This window comes from Ornithodoros turicata, chromosome 10 (assembly GCF_037126465.1).
Source record: "Ornithodoros turicata isolate Travis chromosome 10, ASM3712646v1, whole genome shotgun sequence".
NCBI classification, from domain to species: domain Eukaryota; kingdom Metazoa; phylum Arthropoda; class Arachnida; order Ixodida; family Argasidae; genus Ornithodoros; species Ornithodoros turicata.
In genome coordinates, this window is record NC_088210.1 from 16,583,986 (window position 1) to 16,603,275 (window position 19,290).

Here is a 19,290-nt window from a genome sequence, read left to right on the forward strand (position 1 = left end):
TCAGGCAATATTATCTCATGCGAATTGCTCTGCATGATAATCACGTTTATTGACGTGTCATTTACACGACTTTGTTTCCGGCCCAGTTATCCAGTTAGTTTGTATGCATATCGAAGGGCATGTACTGCCGTCATCAAATTTTCCACTGGTTGTGATGAACAGTTCTGAAAGACGTAAACATTTCTTAAAGCAGAGTTCAGATAATGAGAATAATGATAAATGAGATTGCAACGCCACCAAAAATATGCTGTTTCTTGGCACTAGTCATAAAATAGAGAAAATTGTTGACAGACACAGAACCCACACGATTATAATGAGAAAGAGCATTGATGTGGTTTCTTTGGTGATAACCTCAAATTGAAGACCGCAAAAAAAAAAAAAAGCAAAAAAAGAGAGAGAGAAAAAAGGAGAAGCACTCATCGATAACAGGAATCACCATGCACAAAAGTTTCGCTGTGCGGTGTCAAGTCAAGTCAAAGTTAAATTCACAAAAACGCGTGGAGAAAGCAGCTAGCGGCCCGGCCAGATCTCCTCGTGTGACATCAGCAGACCTGTGTGGCGTCACGCCTGCGTGGGGAGTAGCCGTAAGTTCTCATTGGCCACCGAAAATTTCTCTGCCCCGTGATGCTTCGCGGCCGCCGCGTCTGGCTACGTCACGAGTCACCTGATCTCCTCGCTCACCTTCGCATTTCTCCTTCAGCTTTGTTCATCTCTTCGTTCATCTTCGAATCTCTCCTTCAGCTTTGTTCATCTCCTCGCTCATCTTCGAATATCTTCCTTTAGCTTGGTTCATCTCTTCGTTCACCTTCGAATCTCTCCTTCAGCTTTGTTCATCTCCTCGCTCATCTTCGAATATCTTCCTTTAGCTTGGTTCATCTCTTCGTTCATCTTCGAATCTCTCTTTCAGCTTTATTCATCTCCTCGTTCACCTTCGAATCTCTCCTTCAGCTTTGTTCATCTCCTCGCTCATCTTCGAATCTCTTCCTTTAGCTTTGTTCATCTCTTCTGTCATCTTCGAATCTCTCCTTCAGTATTGTTCATCTCCTCGTTCATCTTCGAATCTCTCCGTCAGCTTTGTTCATCCCCTCGCTCATCGACTTCCCTCACGCACCCTTGTGTGAGTCGAGCTCCTGTCAACGTTTTCAGTGCTCATTTCTGGTTTGTGATGGCCAATCAAGGGGCTGTGTCACCCATGGCGACGCGGAAGCTGTGGGCTGGTTTCGCTTCCTGGTTTTTCGGTGTGGTGTTGCTGTCGTGGTGCACCCACCACATCATCATCCCATCTATGTGTGTGTGTGGTGCACTGAACATGGGTGTCGAATTGCACGTTTGCCCAGCTAATTGAGCTTGTGCGTCCGCGTATACCTTATGGGAATCAAGAATCAACACAAGACGAAACGGCGCTATGCGGTCACGTCGCCAATGAGGTTTCGCGAGACTTCAGCTGCCGAGCCGGCCGAGCGCCGTGCGCTCTGCTTTCCAAAATTGAACACGAAGGTAGAAAACCGCGCTTGGCCCTGTCACGTATGGGAAAGTCCGCGCTGTCGACTCTGTCCTCTCGCCACAGAATGTTCTTCCTCCCACTGCTCGTCTGCTTTTGTCGTCTGCCAAGAGCATCGGGTTGAACGCTCTCCTTCGCTTTTGCTAACAAATCTTCTACCGTTTCTTCCAGGGTGGTTCGGATCAGAGATGCGGGATTAAAATTCCGGAATTGGAATGATTCCGGAGTGATGCCCTGTTTTTAGCGCACCGGAACGGAATGGGAATGGAGTTAAGTCACCAGCTGTTGGGAATGGAATTGGAATGGAATTAGACCGGTTTGGGGCCGGAATGGAATGGCCAGCGAATGGCGTTAAATTGGTGACCTCGAGCACGCTGGGTTTTGAGCGGAAGCCACTGTCTCAGGTTCTTCCTGGGTTTTCCTCAGACGCTTTCAGACATATGTCGGCACAGTTCCCTTAGAAGTCGGCCCAGGACGCATATTCCCCAGGGCGTCAGTCGTGACGTTGCCAACCTACGTGAGGCCGACAACGGCAAGCCCTATCACCATCACCACCACCACCACCAGCCACTCAAAGTAAGTGTCTGGCAACCATTCAACCGAAGGTCGTCTGTAGTTTCGGATTACAACGCAAGAAAAAAAGTCCGCGCGCTTCGGACGCTGTACGGGCAGGCAACATTGCTCGTAAACGCTCGTCGCGGGGCTGGTTCTTGTTTTAAGATGTTAATGTTGGAAACAAATAAACATAAAATTCATCAAAATAAAGCAGTATAAGATTTGTTCTGCGTCGGCAGTTGGTGGGATATCTAGTATCCCGTTACATGTTTCTTTTTTTTTTTTTGCACTGATCAGTGCACCAGTTAATAACATATAGTATGTCACGTTAGCCCCGGAGAGGGAATGGGAATGTCCTTTTCTTGGGTGGAATGAGAATGAGCCTCACCTCTTCATTCCGAGGAATTAAAAGGAATGGAATTTCGACTCGCGACCACTCCTCGGAATGGAATTGGAATTGAATGGATCGACCCATTCCGCAACACTTTCACAACACTGGTTCAGATATCCTCTGCATCTCTTTTCCCGATATCTTCTTGGCTTGCGCTTTATCCTCCGTCAACATCTCGCCGGACGCAGTCGTTCGTGTGGATATACCCGCGAACTGGAGGGACTTTAGGATTATGGAAATTTCGATTATCGCTCAGAGATTTTTCGGTCAAGATGGCGTCGCTCTTTCTCACTGGGTGCAAGGTTACCTTGATGTGCGGTGACATGAACGTAAGAGCGGTGATACGTGTGCTAGGTGGAAGTAATCCAAAGAGAGACTTCTCATACCACAATATCCATAGAGATGTCAATGTCTTTCGGCTTTAGGATCCCTTTCCTTTCCTGTGGGGAGTAACGAACTGGATTAATGTGCATTCACCGCGTTCGGATATCACGTGCACGATGCAAAGAAACGTTTGCAACTTGTATTTGTGCCTTTTGTGACGGGATGGCAGCACAATACAGGGTTCGCCAAGATAAACTTCGGTGGTTTGTATAACGAAGATAAAACAAACGGAAACAGTGTCGGGAAGCTGAAGTAGATGGTAGAGGACGTACTATGCCCCAAAATTTTATGTCGGTATACTGCCACCTGGTCCGTTTCTCTGGGGATAAATCGTGAAGAAAAAGGAAAAAAAAAAAAAAAAAAAAAAAACCGCCCCTCCCTAACATTTCCAATCGGCTATACCTGTGTTTCAGCTCCTCCCGTCAGATGGCGAACCTCTCACAATAGTCCTCTGCATTCAGTTCCACTTGCTCACTTGGTTTCGATATCGTCTGCAACGCCGCGTTCGACCGTTTCGCCATCTGACGGAAGGAGCTGAAACGCAGGTATAGCCTATTGGAGATGTTAGAGAGAAATGTTGGAAATGTACGGACATTGAGATACCCCTATCGTCATCACTAAAACAAAGCGACGCTGTATTGAGGTACGTCGGCTTTCACTTGTTTGAAAAAAAAAAAAAAAAGCACCCAGGCAGCGCGCCAATATTGAACCAATATTGGCAGCCAAGATTACCAATATTGGCCCAATTTTGCAAATGCAACCCGGCCCAATATTGCCCCGATATCGGGACCAAATATTGGTAAGCCAATATTGCCATTATGGGTCCAATATTGGCAGGCCAGTTGTCTCATTTGTACCCTTATTGAAGCTTTCAGATTATGTATTACCTCAACAAAATCACAAAAGTAATTTACGATTTGTGATTTTTGCTGGAACACTCGTGTTACTGAAGAATACTGGTTCAATATTGGACCGGTATTCCCAATGTGCAGCCAATATTGGGCCAAGATTCTGTGCTGCTTGGGCTGTAATGTTTTTCATAATGGTAGGCATGCAAAGTCAAATGGAACATTGCTGTGGAATATATGGTACTTAATTTCTAAAATAATTCCGATGAAAAACGAGAAGCACGGATACGTAATTATAGAACGTAGAATCTTGAACTTATAAATGATTGTACAATACTGTAGTCTAGTTATTTCCTTACCAGATCACTTCTCAGGTCAGCCAAGAAGCATAACTTGACCTGGAAAACGCATGGGAAAACGTATGGGTAGCATTAAAAGACTGTATAGATATGCATATAAGAGAGATATGCATCATTTTAATCCGTTTAATTTGAACAGGGACTGCACTTTTTAAACCAGTCAATGCGGAGTAGTTTGAGAAGATACTTAAAAAAAGTCTGCTAGGGCAAACAGACACTGTGCATTTCGGCGGGATATCGGGTTCAGCTCCAGCAAACATGATAATTCCGGTTCTGCTTCGGTTCCATATAATCGTGATTCGTTTCACCGGTTTAGAGTTGCTCTATTGGTGGGAGTTATATGACCTATAGGTAAGTCATGCGCGGGCCGGATCCGCACCCGACCCTCTACTAGCACGGTCTTACTCGGGAACCGCACCCGCTGGAAAATGCTGGTATCGGCGGATACCCGCCGCACCGAGCCGTATATTAAAAGAGAGTCTATGGCCATTAATAATAATGGGTCATGCTCCACCCTGAAGCTCCACCCACTTTTTCGGCTTTCTGACCAATGACGTCTTGAAATATGGGGCACTATCAATCAACCTATCCACACTATTTGTGCACTTATCCAACATGGGCAGCGCCATTTTGGGTGGCAAGTGGATTGGATGGGATTGAAATGGATATCTCTCGCGATCTGCAAAACTAGTGACTTTTTGTGCAGATTTGATGAACGCCACCTAGGCTGCGCAAGGCACGTCGGGAAATGTCGTCTGCTTCCGTCCTTGTACCGCTGCCGGCAGAACCACCTGCTGGTACACATCCTGTCGTCGGTATGATTTTTTAAAAAACTTATCTACATGAATAGTTTGAGTAAAAAAGGCAAGGATGTTTATATCCATAAGATATAGTAATGAAATTGAAAATTGTACAGCACAGGGCCGGTTTTGTTATGATTCTGTTGTGATCGCCGTGTTCATTATAGGCCTAACACCGACGACAAAACATATTATTTTCGGTTAGATATCGATAGCGGAGCATCAGCTGAAACTGATTTTCGAGAAACTTATATGAGGATGTACATCTGCAGCCTAAAATCAGAGTAGTCTGTGAAAATTTTTTGTCACGAAATTCACGCTTCACCGTGTTTGTTTTAGTCGCCATTTTAGGTGGTGGTGGTGATAGGGCTCACGTATGTGGGGGGAATGTGCGTCCTGGACCGACTTCTAAGGGAACTGTGCCGACATATGTCTGAAAGCGTCTGAGGAAAACCCAGGAAAAACCCCAGACAGCACAGCCGGCACCGGGATTCGAACCTGGGAACATCCCAGTCTCGACGTGACATGGCCAGCACGCTAACCACTGAGCCACGGGAGCTGGGGCCATTTTAGGTGGCAGTAAGGTGTCATGACGGCCCCCGTGATAAAAAGCAAACCAGTCAGAGGCCCGGAACTGTGATTGACAGATCGAGCCTCTTTTCGGGACTCCTCCCAATGGCCAGACTCCCTGTTAATATACGCCTGTACCTACCCTGGGGGGGGGATATGTTTATTAAGAAAAAGAAAGGAAAGGTCACCCAGACGAAGGTCGGCTTGCTATTCCAAACAAAAAAAAAAGGAAATGGAAGGAGGAAAGAAAAGGGGACGGAAAGAAAAGGAAAAGAAGAAAATAAAAGGAGAAGAAAAAGGAGGAAAGGGGAGTAAAGAAAAGGGAAGGAAAGGAAAAGGAGGGTGATACATTTGCGTAAGCTTGAATAAATGTTTACGGCAATAGCTCGTGCGTAGAGAAAAAAGAAAAAAAAAGCATCAGCACTTGTCCTTGCATTCTGAGTGATTATACCCGGTAATCAACCACCCTTGTGCATCGATAATTGAGCCGCACGCTTGTGTACTTACCGCGGACATGTCCCCCGGCGTCTTCGCTTCGCACCCGAGTATGATCTCACACATGTTTAGCATGAACTGCAATACGTTGTCGTAGATTTTACCGTTGAGCGAGCCAACAATGATATGTATTTGAGTTCATGCCACGACCTACTCTATACTAGAGACCCGGACAGCTGGCGATCCCCTATGGGATAGACGGGTCATGGGTTAGTTACGTTAGTGACCGCTGCAAGCGCCACATAGCATTATTGGGCACTGTTACTGGGGAGAGGGAATCACTCTATCACCCTTGCCACCGCATTTAGTCTGCTACGAAGGGATACACAGGCTGTTGCTAAGCACGCGCTATTCTCCCTCTTATACCGCTTCGTCATTGTCAGCACAGCCTACCATACATCGCCGCGGTTTCGACAAGTCACGTGGTAACGAATAGTGCGAGCTAGCGCCAAATCCCATAGCCAAGCGGCGATTGCCAGAACTACCACCCGGTGCTGGGAACATTGCGGATGTCCAGGTCTCTAGTATAGTATAGTAGGTCGTGGTTTATGAAGCTTACCTCTCGATAATACTTTACCGAAGGCTTGAAGCTCAAACCCTTGATGAGTTTCATGCAGACGTCGAACGCATTTCGTACGATGCGGTTCACTTCTCGTATGGGAGGTATCGCTGGTCGATAAAGAACAGAGACGCGTCGAGCGTCAAAGGTCAGCTACTAATTTTTCCAAGAATTTCTAATGCAATGTATTTCCGTGACAGTCGCAATTCGTTCATTAGCGGGGAACGCCGCGCGTCTCTGTGTGAAATGTGTGAAAATAAAATAAAATAAAAACAAAATGAAGATGCTGCCCCGTATAGAACTTTCATTTTTAGTTTCGCGGACACGCCCTAAATGGTCTGCAAACACAACGCACGGACGCATTTGCGTCACAGCTGTTACGAGTGTCTTGTTTTCTTTGGTAGGAGCCCATAATCGTAGGGGCGCGGACAGTTGCTCACCGAACAAGTTCTCACAGGAGAATGCCCGTAGGAAAATTGCTCCCCGTCGAAGCGCTGAAGCCGAGAAAAGGTTTTCTCCTCGGGAAACCTTTCGGGAAAGGTTGCGGATATAACCCAACCTTTGTGGTGATTTTGTTGCGGAGTCCCACTTTAACGCGCCCAATGAAACCGTAATTTCGTGCGTTGCTTTTCCGCACGGCGTAGTATACTGCTCCTGACGTATAATTTGGCGTCATAAACGTGTGCAACGTAGGGACCTACCTTTCTCATATTTGCCCTCGCATATGGCATAGCAGGCTGTGGCGTAACCAGACCAGATTAGAAACACGGCACGAAGAACAATCATATCCGGAGAGAGAGACAAAATGATTCCCCTCTTTGAGGAAAGCGTAACGGGTCGTCTGCCTGGGGAGGAAAGTCGACAGTGGCGTCGGACGCCGGTTGTTCAAATATAAGGGATAGTTCACGCGTTGTTGTTATTTTTTCCTAGGATATCGATACCAGGATTGCGAAGGTGCCACTCCGGCGTTGGAATGATTCCGGAATCAATTTATCAGATTTATTCCGGATTTATCAGAGCCTGGAATGGAATTGGAATGGAGTGGTGGAAACTGTCCTAGGAATGGAATGGAATTAGGCATTTGTTTCGCAGGCGGAATGGCATCAGGAATGGACTGGTCTGTGTGCCACAGACCAGTCCAGACCAGTGTGTGCCACAAGGTCAACGGCGAAACAAATAGAGCCCTGGACCGGTAATCCAGAAGATGTGCACTGCCTGGCTATAGGGAGAGGTAACGGAATCTTTTTTGTTTCCGTTGCCATATCCAGTATTACTGGCCCTTATTTGTTTCTGTTTCAGTTTCGGTCACCACCATTGTTGCTTTCATTTCCGTTACGCTTTCGTTTCGGTTTTCGGTACCGCCCCACCCCTCCGGCCTTTTTGTTTTCCTTCTTTCTTTTCTTCCCTTTTTCTTAAAAAAAAAGAAAGACAATTGAGACCGCGACAAAACTTAATCCCTCTACGTTCTGAAATCTATTTTGAAGACTCCAGGGATACATGCATACAAGAGACAACGTTTATTGAAAATACACGTATAGGTACGTGATTTCTGTGAACAGCTAATATGAACATGGTTTCCAGGAATGTTCCTCACGCTTGCAACCTCCAGGTCACCATAAGCGTATAAGAACATTGCTTCTGTTTACTGTATACTACTTACTTATATGTTCCAGTTTGATAGTTCATTTTAGTTTTAGTTCTTCGGTTAATTTTAGTTTGCTTCATTGAGGTTTATTTCATAAGTTTATCTACATGATATGGTAAAGAATCGCAATAATTCGGGTCCTGCGGTACCCAAATTACTACCGTAAATTATTGTCGTTCCCGTTTCTGTTTCAGGTATTCAAACTGTGCAATATCTGTTTCTGTTACCATTACCTGCTATATTTTCGTTTCTGTTACCTTTCCCTGCTTGCGACTTTGTCGAGGTACATCAGCGGTTCTGCCTGAAGTCCTGCCCTGCCTCGATGGGCCCCAGGAAAAGTTCTCGTATCATACCCAGCATTCTCCGAGACTCGGTTTCGAGTGCGCACCATACGTCACGTCCTTTTCGCAACAATCATCTAGTACGGAGATGATGAGCTAACCCAGTAGTACTCCAGGCACTTAGTATGACGAAACGCTGCTGCTGCATTTCTAGCGTGTGTCCCGAGGAATCCTGGGAAATGATGTAATATAGTGCACAACTGCTTACCAGCCTCGAAACACATTCCGGGTGCCACAGAGGGCTGTTCTTCAATTGCCGGTCTCGATGGTCCCGTTGGTAGGGTGTTTGGTCACAGATTCCAAAATCGTAGGTTCGAACGCGGCCGATGAATGACGCCAGCGACTTGGTGACAGGTCACAAGTTGCATTGACACGCCGTCTTCCGCGAGGGACGTTAAATACAGTGTGCCGTCTGTCAAGATTTCAGCGCACGTAAAAGAACCCTCAGGTGCGCAAAATTAATCCACTGGCCGACCACCTGTGGCGTCGCTAGTGATCACAGTTGTCTCGCGGCGTAAAGCCACGAATTAGTATTCGATAGACGATTTTAAAAAGATGCACGCGCCGCAAAGCAGCGTCGGAACTTTGAGGGACACTGCTCTGTCGTCTGCTTCGGTTATGGTTTACCCCGGCTGACGCTGCTTCTGCGCGCTGCGGGAATGTTGTTGTTCTTCCTCTACTCCGCCAGTCTCGTACTGCTTTAAGGCGCTCCAAGTTCCCATGAGTCCTTGCGTGCCACAGGTGGCGCTTCCTTTTCTAAAGAGGTTAGGGAGCTTCACTCTAAACAAAAGGGGTGTGAAGAGGTGGTAACTTCTATAGTTCCCACCTATAGGCCAACATAGCATCTGATAAAGGGTGTAAAAGGGGGCAAAAGCAATTATCAGATATCCAAATTGCTCCAAAGAGGCGTACGCCTCCCTCGCTCACCGAATCGGATGAGGTAACCCTACCATTTGTAGGTAACAGATAGAACTTCGCAACCTTGTAGGCACAGCATATGCGCCAACTATTACCTCCTTTTCTAACCCTTTTACACCATTTTTTCTAATAGTGCTCCATGGGTTGCTGCGGCTTCTCCGCTTTGAAAAGGGGACGCACATGGAGGCCCCCTATAAAGAGGTCTATTCCTCCAGGGCGATGAGGACCTTATGGCTTGCTCTGAAGCGCGCGCGTACTGTCTGGCGCATCGTACAAATTCAATGCGGAAGGTTTACACCATGCAGAGTGGTAGCTGAGCCTTCGCGAAAGTGTGTAATATGTTAGGTGGTGTTCTAGCCTGGGGATTAATGGCATCCACCCTCTCACTTTCGGTCATGGTGGTGGTGGTAGTGGTGATGGAGCACTCGCTTCGTTTCCGTGGACGCTGCTTACCCGGGTCGTCACTCTTGTCGCGGAGTTAATGTTCCTCCTTCGAGGGCCGCGGTGCTGATAACGCCCGATACGACAGCGTCATCACTGATTAGATAATACGGTTACCATTATCAACAGTTTATTAGTGGCTATATGCCACTGGCAACAAACAAAATAATTATCCTAAGACGACACAGCACGGCCATCGTATTCTTTAAGGAAGTCTTCAATCAATAAACATTGAGTACGGTGGTAATTTTCTATGACGTTCATCTCGTTGAGGCTTATCCGCACTTGCTGGCGACGATGCTGCCCGTAAGACGGCCAACTCGTCTTTTCCACATCTGGAAGTTGCCTGCGAGTACAGGACAATCAGTTACGATCCGTGATTGAACTTAGGTAATAGTGAGAGCTCTGTTCGCACGTTGCTGTTCAAATAAAATGGTGCTTCAGGGAAAGCATACTATGATCGCACTTTGCACTAAAGGTACACGTATACTTCGTATGAATGAGGTACATTGTCGCGTAAGGAACACTATAATATGCTTTCTAATACGTTCGTCTCAAAATACGTCCATTTTTCGACGACATGGCGTACGAAACGGCGTTCGATGAAATGTCACGGAACCGAAAAATTGACATTTCATCGAACGCCGTTTCATCGATTCCGTGGCCGCCATTTCTTCTTGCGACAACGTGTAAAATGCGTAAAAGGCCCTCCTGACCTAACCTTGGTCAGGCGACGATAAAACGACGTCGATGAAACGACATTAGACGAAACGGCGTTCGATGAAATGGGTATAGGGATATCTGTACAGACGTGAAAACAGAACCACCAAAGACCAGGAAAAGATAGTGGTCTGGCCACAAGTGACCACTCCAGGGTAGTTACAAAAATACCGTGTGTATAGGCAACACCGCCCCTGTGGTGGATTCAGGCAGTGGAGGCCCCGGGGGGGGGGGGGGATCACCCTCCCAAAAGATTAGGTTAAACATTAATTAGTTTTGCCCATCTCCCCGCCTTAGCCACACTCTTACAAATGGACTTCACCGCATAGCACGTTCCTAGCCAACCATAATCTCAAATGATATCGTTATCTGCCCTGATTTGTTGAAAACGGGAGGCGTACGCCTTTTCTGTGACACTTATGCTGTTCATAATTGTCACAGAAAAGGCGTACGCCTCCCGTTTTCAACAAATCAGGGCAGATGTAGGATATCATTCGAGATTATGGTTGGCTAGGAGCGTGCTATGCGGTGAAGTTCATTTTTAAGAGTGTAGCCAACCATCATCCCGAATGACAACGTCCTCGCGCTAGATTTGTTTAAAACGGGAGGCGGAGCCAATTTCGTTACATTATGCACGGCACAGAATAGGCTCTCCGTCTCCCGTTTTCAACAAATCAGGGGCGAGAACGTTCATCATTCGGGATGATGGTCGTCTACACTGTTAGAACAGTACTTCACCACATAGCACGCTCCTAGCCAACAGTCCGAATGATATCATAGTTTCCTTATTTGCTGAAAATGGGAGGAGGCGCCTATCTCGGACACATTATGCTTGTCCCGTATAGGCTCCTCCCCCTATTTTGAACAAATCATGACACAGAATGACATTATTCGACATGGTGGTTGGCTAACACCGTGCTATGTGGTGAAATTCTGTTTTAACAGTGTAGGAGCGTGCTATGTGGTGAGGTTCATTTTTAAAAGTGCTGTATACGCGTTTCGACAAAGAAACCGTGTTTGTGCCCTGTTGCTGGACCTGTTTTTTTTTTTACCTATTCTACTGTAGCTTACCCTGTTTTTGCGAAGTTAGTCCATATACTGATCATGAATCGACTCAGATCCTCCTCTTCTTTCGTGGACGCCACAGTGTTTCGCAATGGGACGCCGAACAAAAAGTCCAAGTCATGCTGCTGAGGGGCACCGGGCGAATCTCGAAACGGAGAGAAGGAGGCCTTATAGTCAAATAAATAAGCGTGAACACGATTTTGCCTCGATGCCAAATAGTCCGCAAAGTCCAAGAGGGGACACACGTAGAGCAGGTCGCTGATCAGCTGCTGAGCGTGTGCGATGTCTGTGTCGTTGTCTTCCATCCTGTACACGTTCCACAGGGCGCTGACGTTTGCAACTTCGAAGTTGGCCAGTAGCTCCGTCAGCGCTTCCACAGTGTTGTGTGCTGTTGCAGCTGTGAGGTAGGCTGCCATGTCGCTTCCTTCGTTCGATACTGAGCCCAGAAAGATGTCCTTGTTCTGCTGATGTCAATTGAAATTAGAGATTAGGAGAAGACACGCATAAGAGAGCAGAGCAGTCTTATACCCTAGTCAGACAGCATTTCAAATGTCAATTGCGAGAAATGGCCTTCGGCCTCTCAAATGACCTTTGTTCGGGGGCGCCTGCCAGACAGGCGGGAAAGGAGCGCTCCTCAACTGACTGCCCTCACCGGCTCCCTTTTTCGGTTTCGTTTTCCCTGTCTGCTGTGGAAATTTGAAGTTGGTCTTTGCGCCACAAATCAAGATGGAGAAGCCATATGCACTTCTCTAAATAGGATCTAAATACGTTTACACAGTTTCACTCCATTATCCGCGTTTTATAGGTGTTCCTACATTCAGCTGCGGAGGTAGCGAGGGTACAATGGCATAACACTGTTGTCGACATTGCTCCTTTCTGCTCCTCAAATGTCGTTGGGGGCCTCCTTTCGCGTTGATGGTCATTTCTTAGAAAGGTCCTTTGAGCTGCCGTCTGACAGGCTGTCAGAGGTCATTTTTTGCAAATGAAAATTCCCCGAAGTCCTTCGAGCATGCCGTCTGACTGGGGTATTATTGTGTCTCCTGGAGCACCAGTCACTTTATCTCATTCGACTTTGTTGATTAGGAAATAACGTTAGACGCTCGCCAGACTCTCTTGTTTTTGTGTTTTCTTTTCTGCTTTGTTTTTCGCACCAACAAATATACCTTCCGCTCTGGAAAACATTTGCACCGCATGACACGGTGGGAACCTACCATTGCGCAGAACGATACCATTATCACTCCTGATTCGTGGAAAGCACGGCGCGTACGCCTTTTTGTGACAGTTAAAGGAGCCATGAACTGTACAAAGCTAGCCCACCGACTATGTCGCCTCCAAACACCAAACGGCGATTTTAACTTGTTGGCTGTGACACGTTTATATAGATGAATCCGATAGGTCCGTATCTCCACCACATAGCACGCTCCTAGCCAACCATCATCCCGAATGACAACGTTCTCGTCCCTGGTTTGTTGAAAACGGGAGGCGGAGCCATTTCGTCACAGAAAGGCGTGCGCCCCCCCCCCCGTTTTCAACAAAGCAGAGCAGATAACGATATCATTCGAGATTATGGTTGGCTAGGGGCGTGCTATGCAGCGAAGTTCATTTCTAAGAGTATGTACGGTTTACCTCAATAACGTTGTCATTCATTTGGGTATAGATATCACTGGATAAGATATCAACGTCTCTGGTGGGTCCGAAGTGGTTATGGACGTCGCGTGTACTCTCCACTATCAGCTTGGCAGATGTCTTTCTCATGCAGTCGAGCACCGCCAGAGGGGGCCGCCGAGGACAGTTGAAGGCACTAGACAGGTCTTTGACGCTTCCTTGATATTGTCTGAAAAAGAAAAAAAAAAAAAGAAAGCTTTGCAGCAACATTCCCGCGGCGAAGGGCACCTAAATGAAGCAATGAGGTGACATTTCAAAGGGGCTCGGAAATGCATTGAATGCTTCCATTAAGTTGACTTTAACACGAAAGGAATGGGATTCGTCGGTTACGCCGTTCGAACACAAGCCATTCCTAGCTATCCAAGCTATCCCTTTCCCTCCCCTTCTCAAGGCGGCCTCGGATTGGTCTCCTCAAATGATCTCTCGCGATGACTGGACAAATCGCTCGAGGAGAACAATGAGGGCACACTCCTCATTGTCGACCTTCTTCAGAAGGTGACGAGGAAGAGGAAAAAGCGTACATATTGCGTTTTTTTGTTTTTGTTTTCTAGCGGTCATAAATCACGAACGACGCGTCCGATGAGTCCCGTTCTTTTGGTGTCAAGGTAACGGCATTTTTCGTTCAGCAAGGAGAACTTTTTTTGCACGTTTAGCTCCGCTTTCAACATGGCTCGAAAGCCTGTTACCATTCATCAAGATCATCAGGAGCCACCATACAGAATATTTTCCCTGCTGTGAGGTGTACTGCAACTGCACAATCAAATTTACAAGAACCTACGGAAATAGCAGCCTTGGCTGGCCGGCCTGACCTGCTCATGTGACATAGGGAGGTCCCCTCGCAGTCACCGAGTCTGCCACCGAAAACCCGTGTCCTATACGGACATGGCACACGGCGCTTACGCCGCTCCGGTCTACGTCACGGATCACGTGCCACGAAAGCCTGTCAGGGTGCCGATGTCATGACGCGGCCCCCTCCTCTCCTCGTTCTCTTACACGATCTTTGAAAGGGTGGAGGGTTTTTGAAAAGTCTGCGGAACAGGAGGTCTCGCGTCCGAGGTCACTTGCGCGGTGTCTCGACTGTGTCGCTACCGTCGGCCCCGGACTATACTGCTACTCAGCGCCGTCATCGTCGGGCACGGGCAAACGTCATCCGGCTCGTGCACGGAAGCCAACAAAACTGGGGAGCACGAGAGATTATGGTCCTCTTGACTGTTCTGGGCCCTCTTCATGTTTGCCAGAGTTTCCGCCTTTGATTAAAATCCAGATTCTGGACCGCTCTGTGTCTTCAGTTTGGGGGAAGGAATGCATCAGCAGGAGCTCATCTTATTTGAGAGAAGAAGAAGAAGAGAGAGAAGGCTAGGACCCACGTCAGTTTGTCATGTAGCTGTAACGGCCGCTGAACTTTGTTTTCCACAGTACATTTTGCACATCGCTCAGTACAAGGCGGTGTCCTCTCTCGTTATTTAAGCGACAGATCAAATGGTCGGATTACAACCCAATGGTTTCCTGTGGTTTCGAAAGGTTTGATCAGGTCATTGTTGACGTACCTTCCGAGCGGCCCTTCGCCCTGGAAGATTATTCTGGAGAAGCGCGCCCGCCAGAGGGAGTTCGCACCCAACAGCTGGGCTCCTATAGACCAAGCTCCTGAGCCACTGCCCATGAGAACAATGTTGCTGCTCTGGCCTCCGAAGTGTTCGATGTAGTTGTAAACCCACTCCAATGCTATTTGTTGATCATGAAGTGCCAAGTTGCCCGGTGTATCAGGAAACCCTAAAAACAAATCAAAATCAAAAGCCAGAAGCAAAATAAAAAAATCGAAAGAGCAAATCAAAACCAAAACCAGGAAAACCAAATAGCTATAGCAATAGAAAGGTACGATCGCTTGGAAGAGGTCGATGCTTGTGATAAATGTTCGCAGTAGACATTCACATTGCACGCGGATCGCCAGCGGCTCGGCAGCACGCGGCTAAATGGCCTCGAAATAAGGCATTACAAGGTCAACAGTGCAGCAGGCAGCAGCGCTTGCGTATGCACAGTGGACAAAAGTGCAATGGCGAGAGTACAGCAGAGGTTATACGCTGTACACGAAATACTGACATAGATCCCTCGTCGTTAGCCAGTCGGAAGACAGGCGCTATCATTCTAAATGCTAATTGACCTTGAGCAGCATGTTACGCGATGAGGTTCCGCTTTTAGGGTGTACTGCGTCCATACGGCTATGACAGGACTTACCTTTAAAAGACACGAAAGCGAAGGCTCCTAACCTGAAGTTGGGCACGACAAGGACGACGTCCCCCAGAGCAGAGAAGTACCTTCCGTCATACCGGTTGTTGTCGCCGTTCTGAAACTTCGTTCCAAACAAGAAGATCACCACTGTCTTCCGGCAGGTGGGTTGCTCCGAGATCAAGCACGGTGTCCAAATATTCAGATGAAGGCAGTCTTCGGCGGTCTCACGGTAATCAATTACGCTCTTGCTGCCAACATAGACAGACGTTTGGACGCACGCTGGCTTTCGCAGCGTTGCATCAACGACGTGCGGGATGCTGTCGAGACGCATGGGAAGCTTGAATCTGTTGTCACCCGAGGTGGATTGAGCGAAGTGGACGCCTAGAAATGCGTACATCGTCCGTCCTTCAACATCGAACCTGTATCCGCGTACTGTGCCGTAGGTCCCGACAGGTACCTCGACCAAATCCCACTGGAACCACATGAGGACTAGCACAGTGGTTAGAGTACAGGATACGACGAAGAGGACGAAGGCTATGTTGACGACAACTATCCTTTCCCGTAGGCCGTGCAAACTGGAAGAAAGAAATGAGTGACGTTAGAATTGTAGGCTACATGGACTCGTATGCATGGAAGTTTATACGAAGTCTAGGGACTATTTGCAATGCTGGGAGTGAATGTCGATGTTAGGAGACCCTTATATCGGGAGCGTAATTGCAATTAGGGGGCCTAGAAACTGTATATACTCCACAGTTCACTCCGTTATTTCTTGTGAGTGTAGAGTGTGCTTGGCTCGAACCTTGTCCCGTCATCATGTGTTCGAATCGCACCAGGGGGCTTAATCGCTTCATCGTCGTTACGGTCGTTACAAGCTAACGAATGGCGGGAAATTCAAAAAGGTGGGCACGTGACACATTGCGCGTGACGTGTACCACGGCCTTCACGTATCGCGCGAAGAGCGGCGTGCACGTGTTTTATCACGTGCCCACCTTTTTAAATTTCCCGCCCGCCTCTTTGAATTTCCCGCCACTCGTTAGCTTGTAACGACCGTAACGACGATGAAGCGATTAAGCCCCCAGAGTCCACAGCTGGCTCATTGCCCTCAAGCCTGACTTTGACTGTGCCACGGATGCTTCGTAAGACGCGCTACAGGTAAATGCATTGCCAACCCCCGCTTGCACGAACGTTGAGGAAATTCCTCAGCGCCGTCCTCAGTAGCTCTGCGAGTGCTTAACGAAGACACAGCGTTGAGGACAGTAGCGAATGAGGAACTCCCTTAACACTAGTACAAGCTCGTTGAGTTCCGGGAGATATTGGATTGGAGAGATATGACGAAATGGAACTTCCATATTTCGTCATCAGAGGGTTTACGCTGCGCGCTGTCGCTTTACGACAGCCGATGCACACTCCGCATGCGTAGAACGTGACTTTGCGTACAGTGCAATGTGAACACCAAACTTCCTAGCGTATCCCACAACTAAAACTCTATGAGCATCTGCGCTACAACGATTGATCATGCTCCCATCGAGGCAGCTTGACGAGCAAAACGTGCAAACGTTAGCAAAGCGCTAAGAGGGCTCCTATGGATAGATCGTGGTCAGATGCGAGCAGGGAGGGTTGGGAGTTCTTTCACTATTTAGCCGCATATTTTTCCCTTCGTGATCCGCTGCCGCTAAACGCGGGGCAAAAACTTATCTCTACGTCATTTACATCCAAACACAATGTTGGAAACGTTTCCATGTGCACTTACAACGACTTCCTCTTGATACTCGGCCATGACCTCCGTTCGACGGACAGCTGCTTCTGGGGGCTACTTCCAGGGGATTTCCTCTGCCCCACAGACACTTCCTCCACCTCTGCTTCCTTCTTGAATATCTCGACGTGTTCTTCCGCCTTCGAGTCACTAGACGAGGCGAGATTCTTAGAGATGCGTTTGTGCTGCCCCGCGGGGGAGACGCCGTGTTCTGGAGACTTGCTCACCACATGAACCACCACGGGAGCTTTTCCACCTTCGTGTATCGGAGCAAAGACAGTATCTTCCTTAAGAACTATCGTGCCTTCATCGGAGTGTCGGAGCGTTGGAATGCTGTCTTGTGACAACGTTGGCAACTCGTCGCTGATCGGTGACAAAGGCGATAAAGCGCTGGCTGGTTTCCCATCGTGTGTGGTTCTAGATTTCTTCGACTTCTTACTCGATTTTGACTCTTTTCTTCGCTTCGGAGGTGATGCGTGCCGTGCCCGCGTCGGCTCTATTTGGTTCGTGTCAGCATTGGGAGCAGGGGGATGTCCTTCGGCTGCGGGTTTAGTCTTCGATGTCTCGTGCGCTGGGTTGCCACCGGGTGGCGTAGTGCTGGACATGTTGTGTCCTGTAAGAGCCCCTCTGGTAGCCTGTAAGGTTCTCCGATCTGAGAGATCACTGAAGGTAGATGGCCTAAAAAAATCTGATTTCTTCTTCATGCACGAGCTCCTGTGCGATGCCACGAGCCCTCGTGCGTAAATGTTTGTCTTCTTTCACAGCTGTTCAACAGCAATCAGTGCACTCTAAAAAAAAAGGGGGTGTGAAAAGGTGGTAACTTCTACAGTTACCACCTAGGTCTGATATAGAGTTTGATAAAGGGTGTAAAAGGGTGGTAAAATAAATTATCATATATCCAAATTGCTACAAAGAGGCGTACGCCCCCCTCGCTCACCGAATCAAGCTGCCGAGCCGCTATCGTTATCTGCCCTCATGTTTTGAAAACTGGAGGCGTACGCCTTATTTGTGAAGCATATATTGTTCATAATTGTCACAAAAAGGGCGTACGCCTCCCGTTTTCAACAAATCAGGACAGATAACGATATCATTCGAGATGATGGCTGGCTAGGAGCGTGCTATGCGGTGAAGTTCATTTTTAAGAGTGTACGCCCAGGCTATTGACGGACATCTACGTGAAGGATGCTCTGAAAGATGGTTGACGAAAATCAGTGCCGGTGGCGGGGCTCATCTCTCAAACACACATCTCTCGTTGGTGCGTCTAAGTGTTGTGTTTGTCTTGATTGTTGGTTGGTTCTTTTGTTGGTATTTAGCATCTTACTCAATACCTTTTCAATATTTGCCACTCAGTAATATAATTAATTCCTGTTTTTTTTTTTTCAAATCGTGCTCCGTTTCACAACTTGTTTCAGCAGCTTTGCATTGCGCTTGAAGTACCCTGTAGGGTTCCTCTGCTGGAATAGAATCTAGCATTTTACCTGCATCGAGCGCTTCACTGTCTGGCCCAAGGTTGCTCCCCTACCTGAATCTATTCCTGTAACTGTTGCTCGGGACATCCTCGACGTTTGAGTCGGTTGTTCTACCTCTTCAGTGCTCGTACAATGTTCATGTTGTCCTTCCGCATACGGTATCATTGACCAAATTTACAGTCAGCGTTAAACAGCATACAGGATCCGGATCCCAAACTCTTGTTCCACCGTAGAACTTGTCAGGAGCACGTCCCCTACCAGGACTCGACTAGAGACTCCGCAGACTACGTTGCAGTCGCTTCGAAAACTCCTCAAACAGCTTTCAGCTCTTCAACCGCAAGGTTTGGCCGTGCCATGTTTTGATTCGCCGCGATTCATTCATGAGCTTGCTGACCCATAAGCCATAGCCTCCTATAGCTACAGGAGGCTATGTCTGACGCCACGAAAGCTCGTATCCTATCGCATCCGTGCGTTACCGGGCTCGCTGATGGCTGACCCCACGATGGCTCGTGCTGCTCCTCGGCAAGCCAGCTACGGACATCGCCATTCGTCGTGAAAACACTATTCCATCACACATTGCCGTGC

General features: G+C 47.8%; 3 protein-coding genes across 4 annotated transcripts in view; 1 reads left to right on the forward strand and 2 right to left on the reverse strand.

The window, feature by feature from the left end:
• Window positions 1-19,290, forward strand: part of LOC135370709 (receptor expression-enhancing protein 5-like) — a 42,454-nt gene that overhangs the window by 131 nt on the left and 23,033 nt on the right. The gene's annotated exons all lie outside the window — the stretch shown is intronic.
• On the reverse strand, window positions 29-7,248 carry LOC135369741 (uncharacterized). Its single transcript, XM_064603259.1, has 6 exons — window positions 7,164-7,248; window positions 6,463-6,572; window positions 5,916-5,981; window positions 4,039-4,077; window positions 2,834-2,887; window positions 29-164 (listed from the first exon to the last, which is right to left on the reverse strand). Exons 1-6 carry the CDS (start codon window positions 7,246-7,248, stop codon window positions 87-89), a joined length of 432 nt encoding a protein of 143 aa, XP_064459329.1. The 3' UTR covers window positions 29-86.
• On the reverse strand, window positions 9,964-17,976 carry LOC135370198 (acetylcholinesterase-like). 2 transcript variants are annotated; one of them, XM_064603903.1, is made up of 6 exons: window positions 17,234-17,976; window positions 15,490-16,058; window positions 14,805-15,027; window positions 13,219-13,426; window positions 11,599-12,053; window positions 9,964-10,153 (listed from the first exon to the last, which is right to left on the reverse strand). In XM_064603903.1, exons 1-6 carry the CDS (start codon window positions 17,938-17,940, stop codon window positions 9,982-9,984), a joined length of 2,334 nt encoding a protein of 777 aa, XP_064459973.1. In that variant the 5' UTR covers window positions 17,941-17,976; the 3' UTR covers window positions 9,964-9,981. The 2 variants fall into 2 exon arrangements, with proteins under 2 accessions (XP_064459973.1, XP_064459972.1); XM_064603902.1 differs by having other exon boundaries at window positions 11,599-12,056.

Excerpts from the sequence above, each read along its gene's own strand:
- LOC135369741 (XM_064603259.1), bottom strand. The coding sequence starts at position 7,248 with ATGATTGTTCTTCGTGCCGTGTTTCTAATCTGGTCTGGTTACGCCACA. Across the intron at positions 6,573-7,163 it reads CGAGGGCAAATATGAGAAAG|CGATACCTCCCATACGAGAA; the intron begins GTAGGTCCCTAC and ends TTTATCGACCAG. Across the intron at positions 5,982-6,462 it reads CGGTAAAGTATTATCGAGAG|TTCATGCTAAACATGTGTGA; the intron begins GTAAGCTTCATA and ends AACGTATTGCAG.
- LOC135370198 (XM_064603902.1), bottom strand. The coding sequence starts at position 17,940 with ATGAAGAAGAAATCAGATTTTTTTAGGCCATCTACCTTCAGTGATCTC. Across the intron at positions 12,057-13,218 it reads TGAATGACAACGTTATTGAG|CAGAACAAGGACATCTTTCT; the intron begins GTAAACCGTACA and ends AATTGACATCAG. Across the intron at positions 10,154-11,598 it reads ACTAACTTCGCAAAAACAGG|GCAACTTCCAGATGTGGAAA; the intron begins GTAAGCTACAGT and ends CTGTACTCGCAG.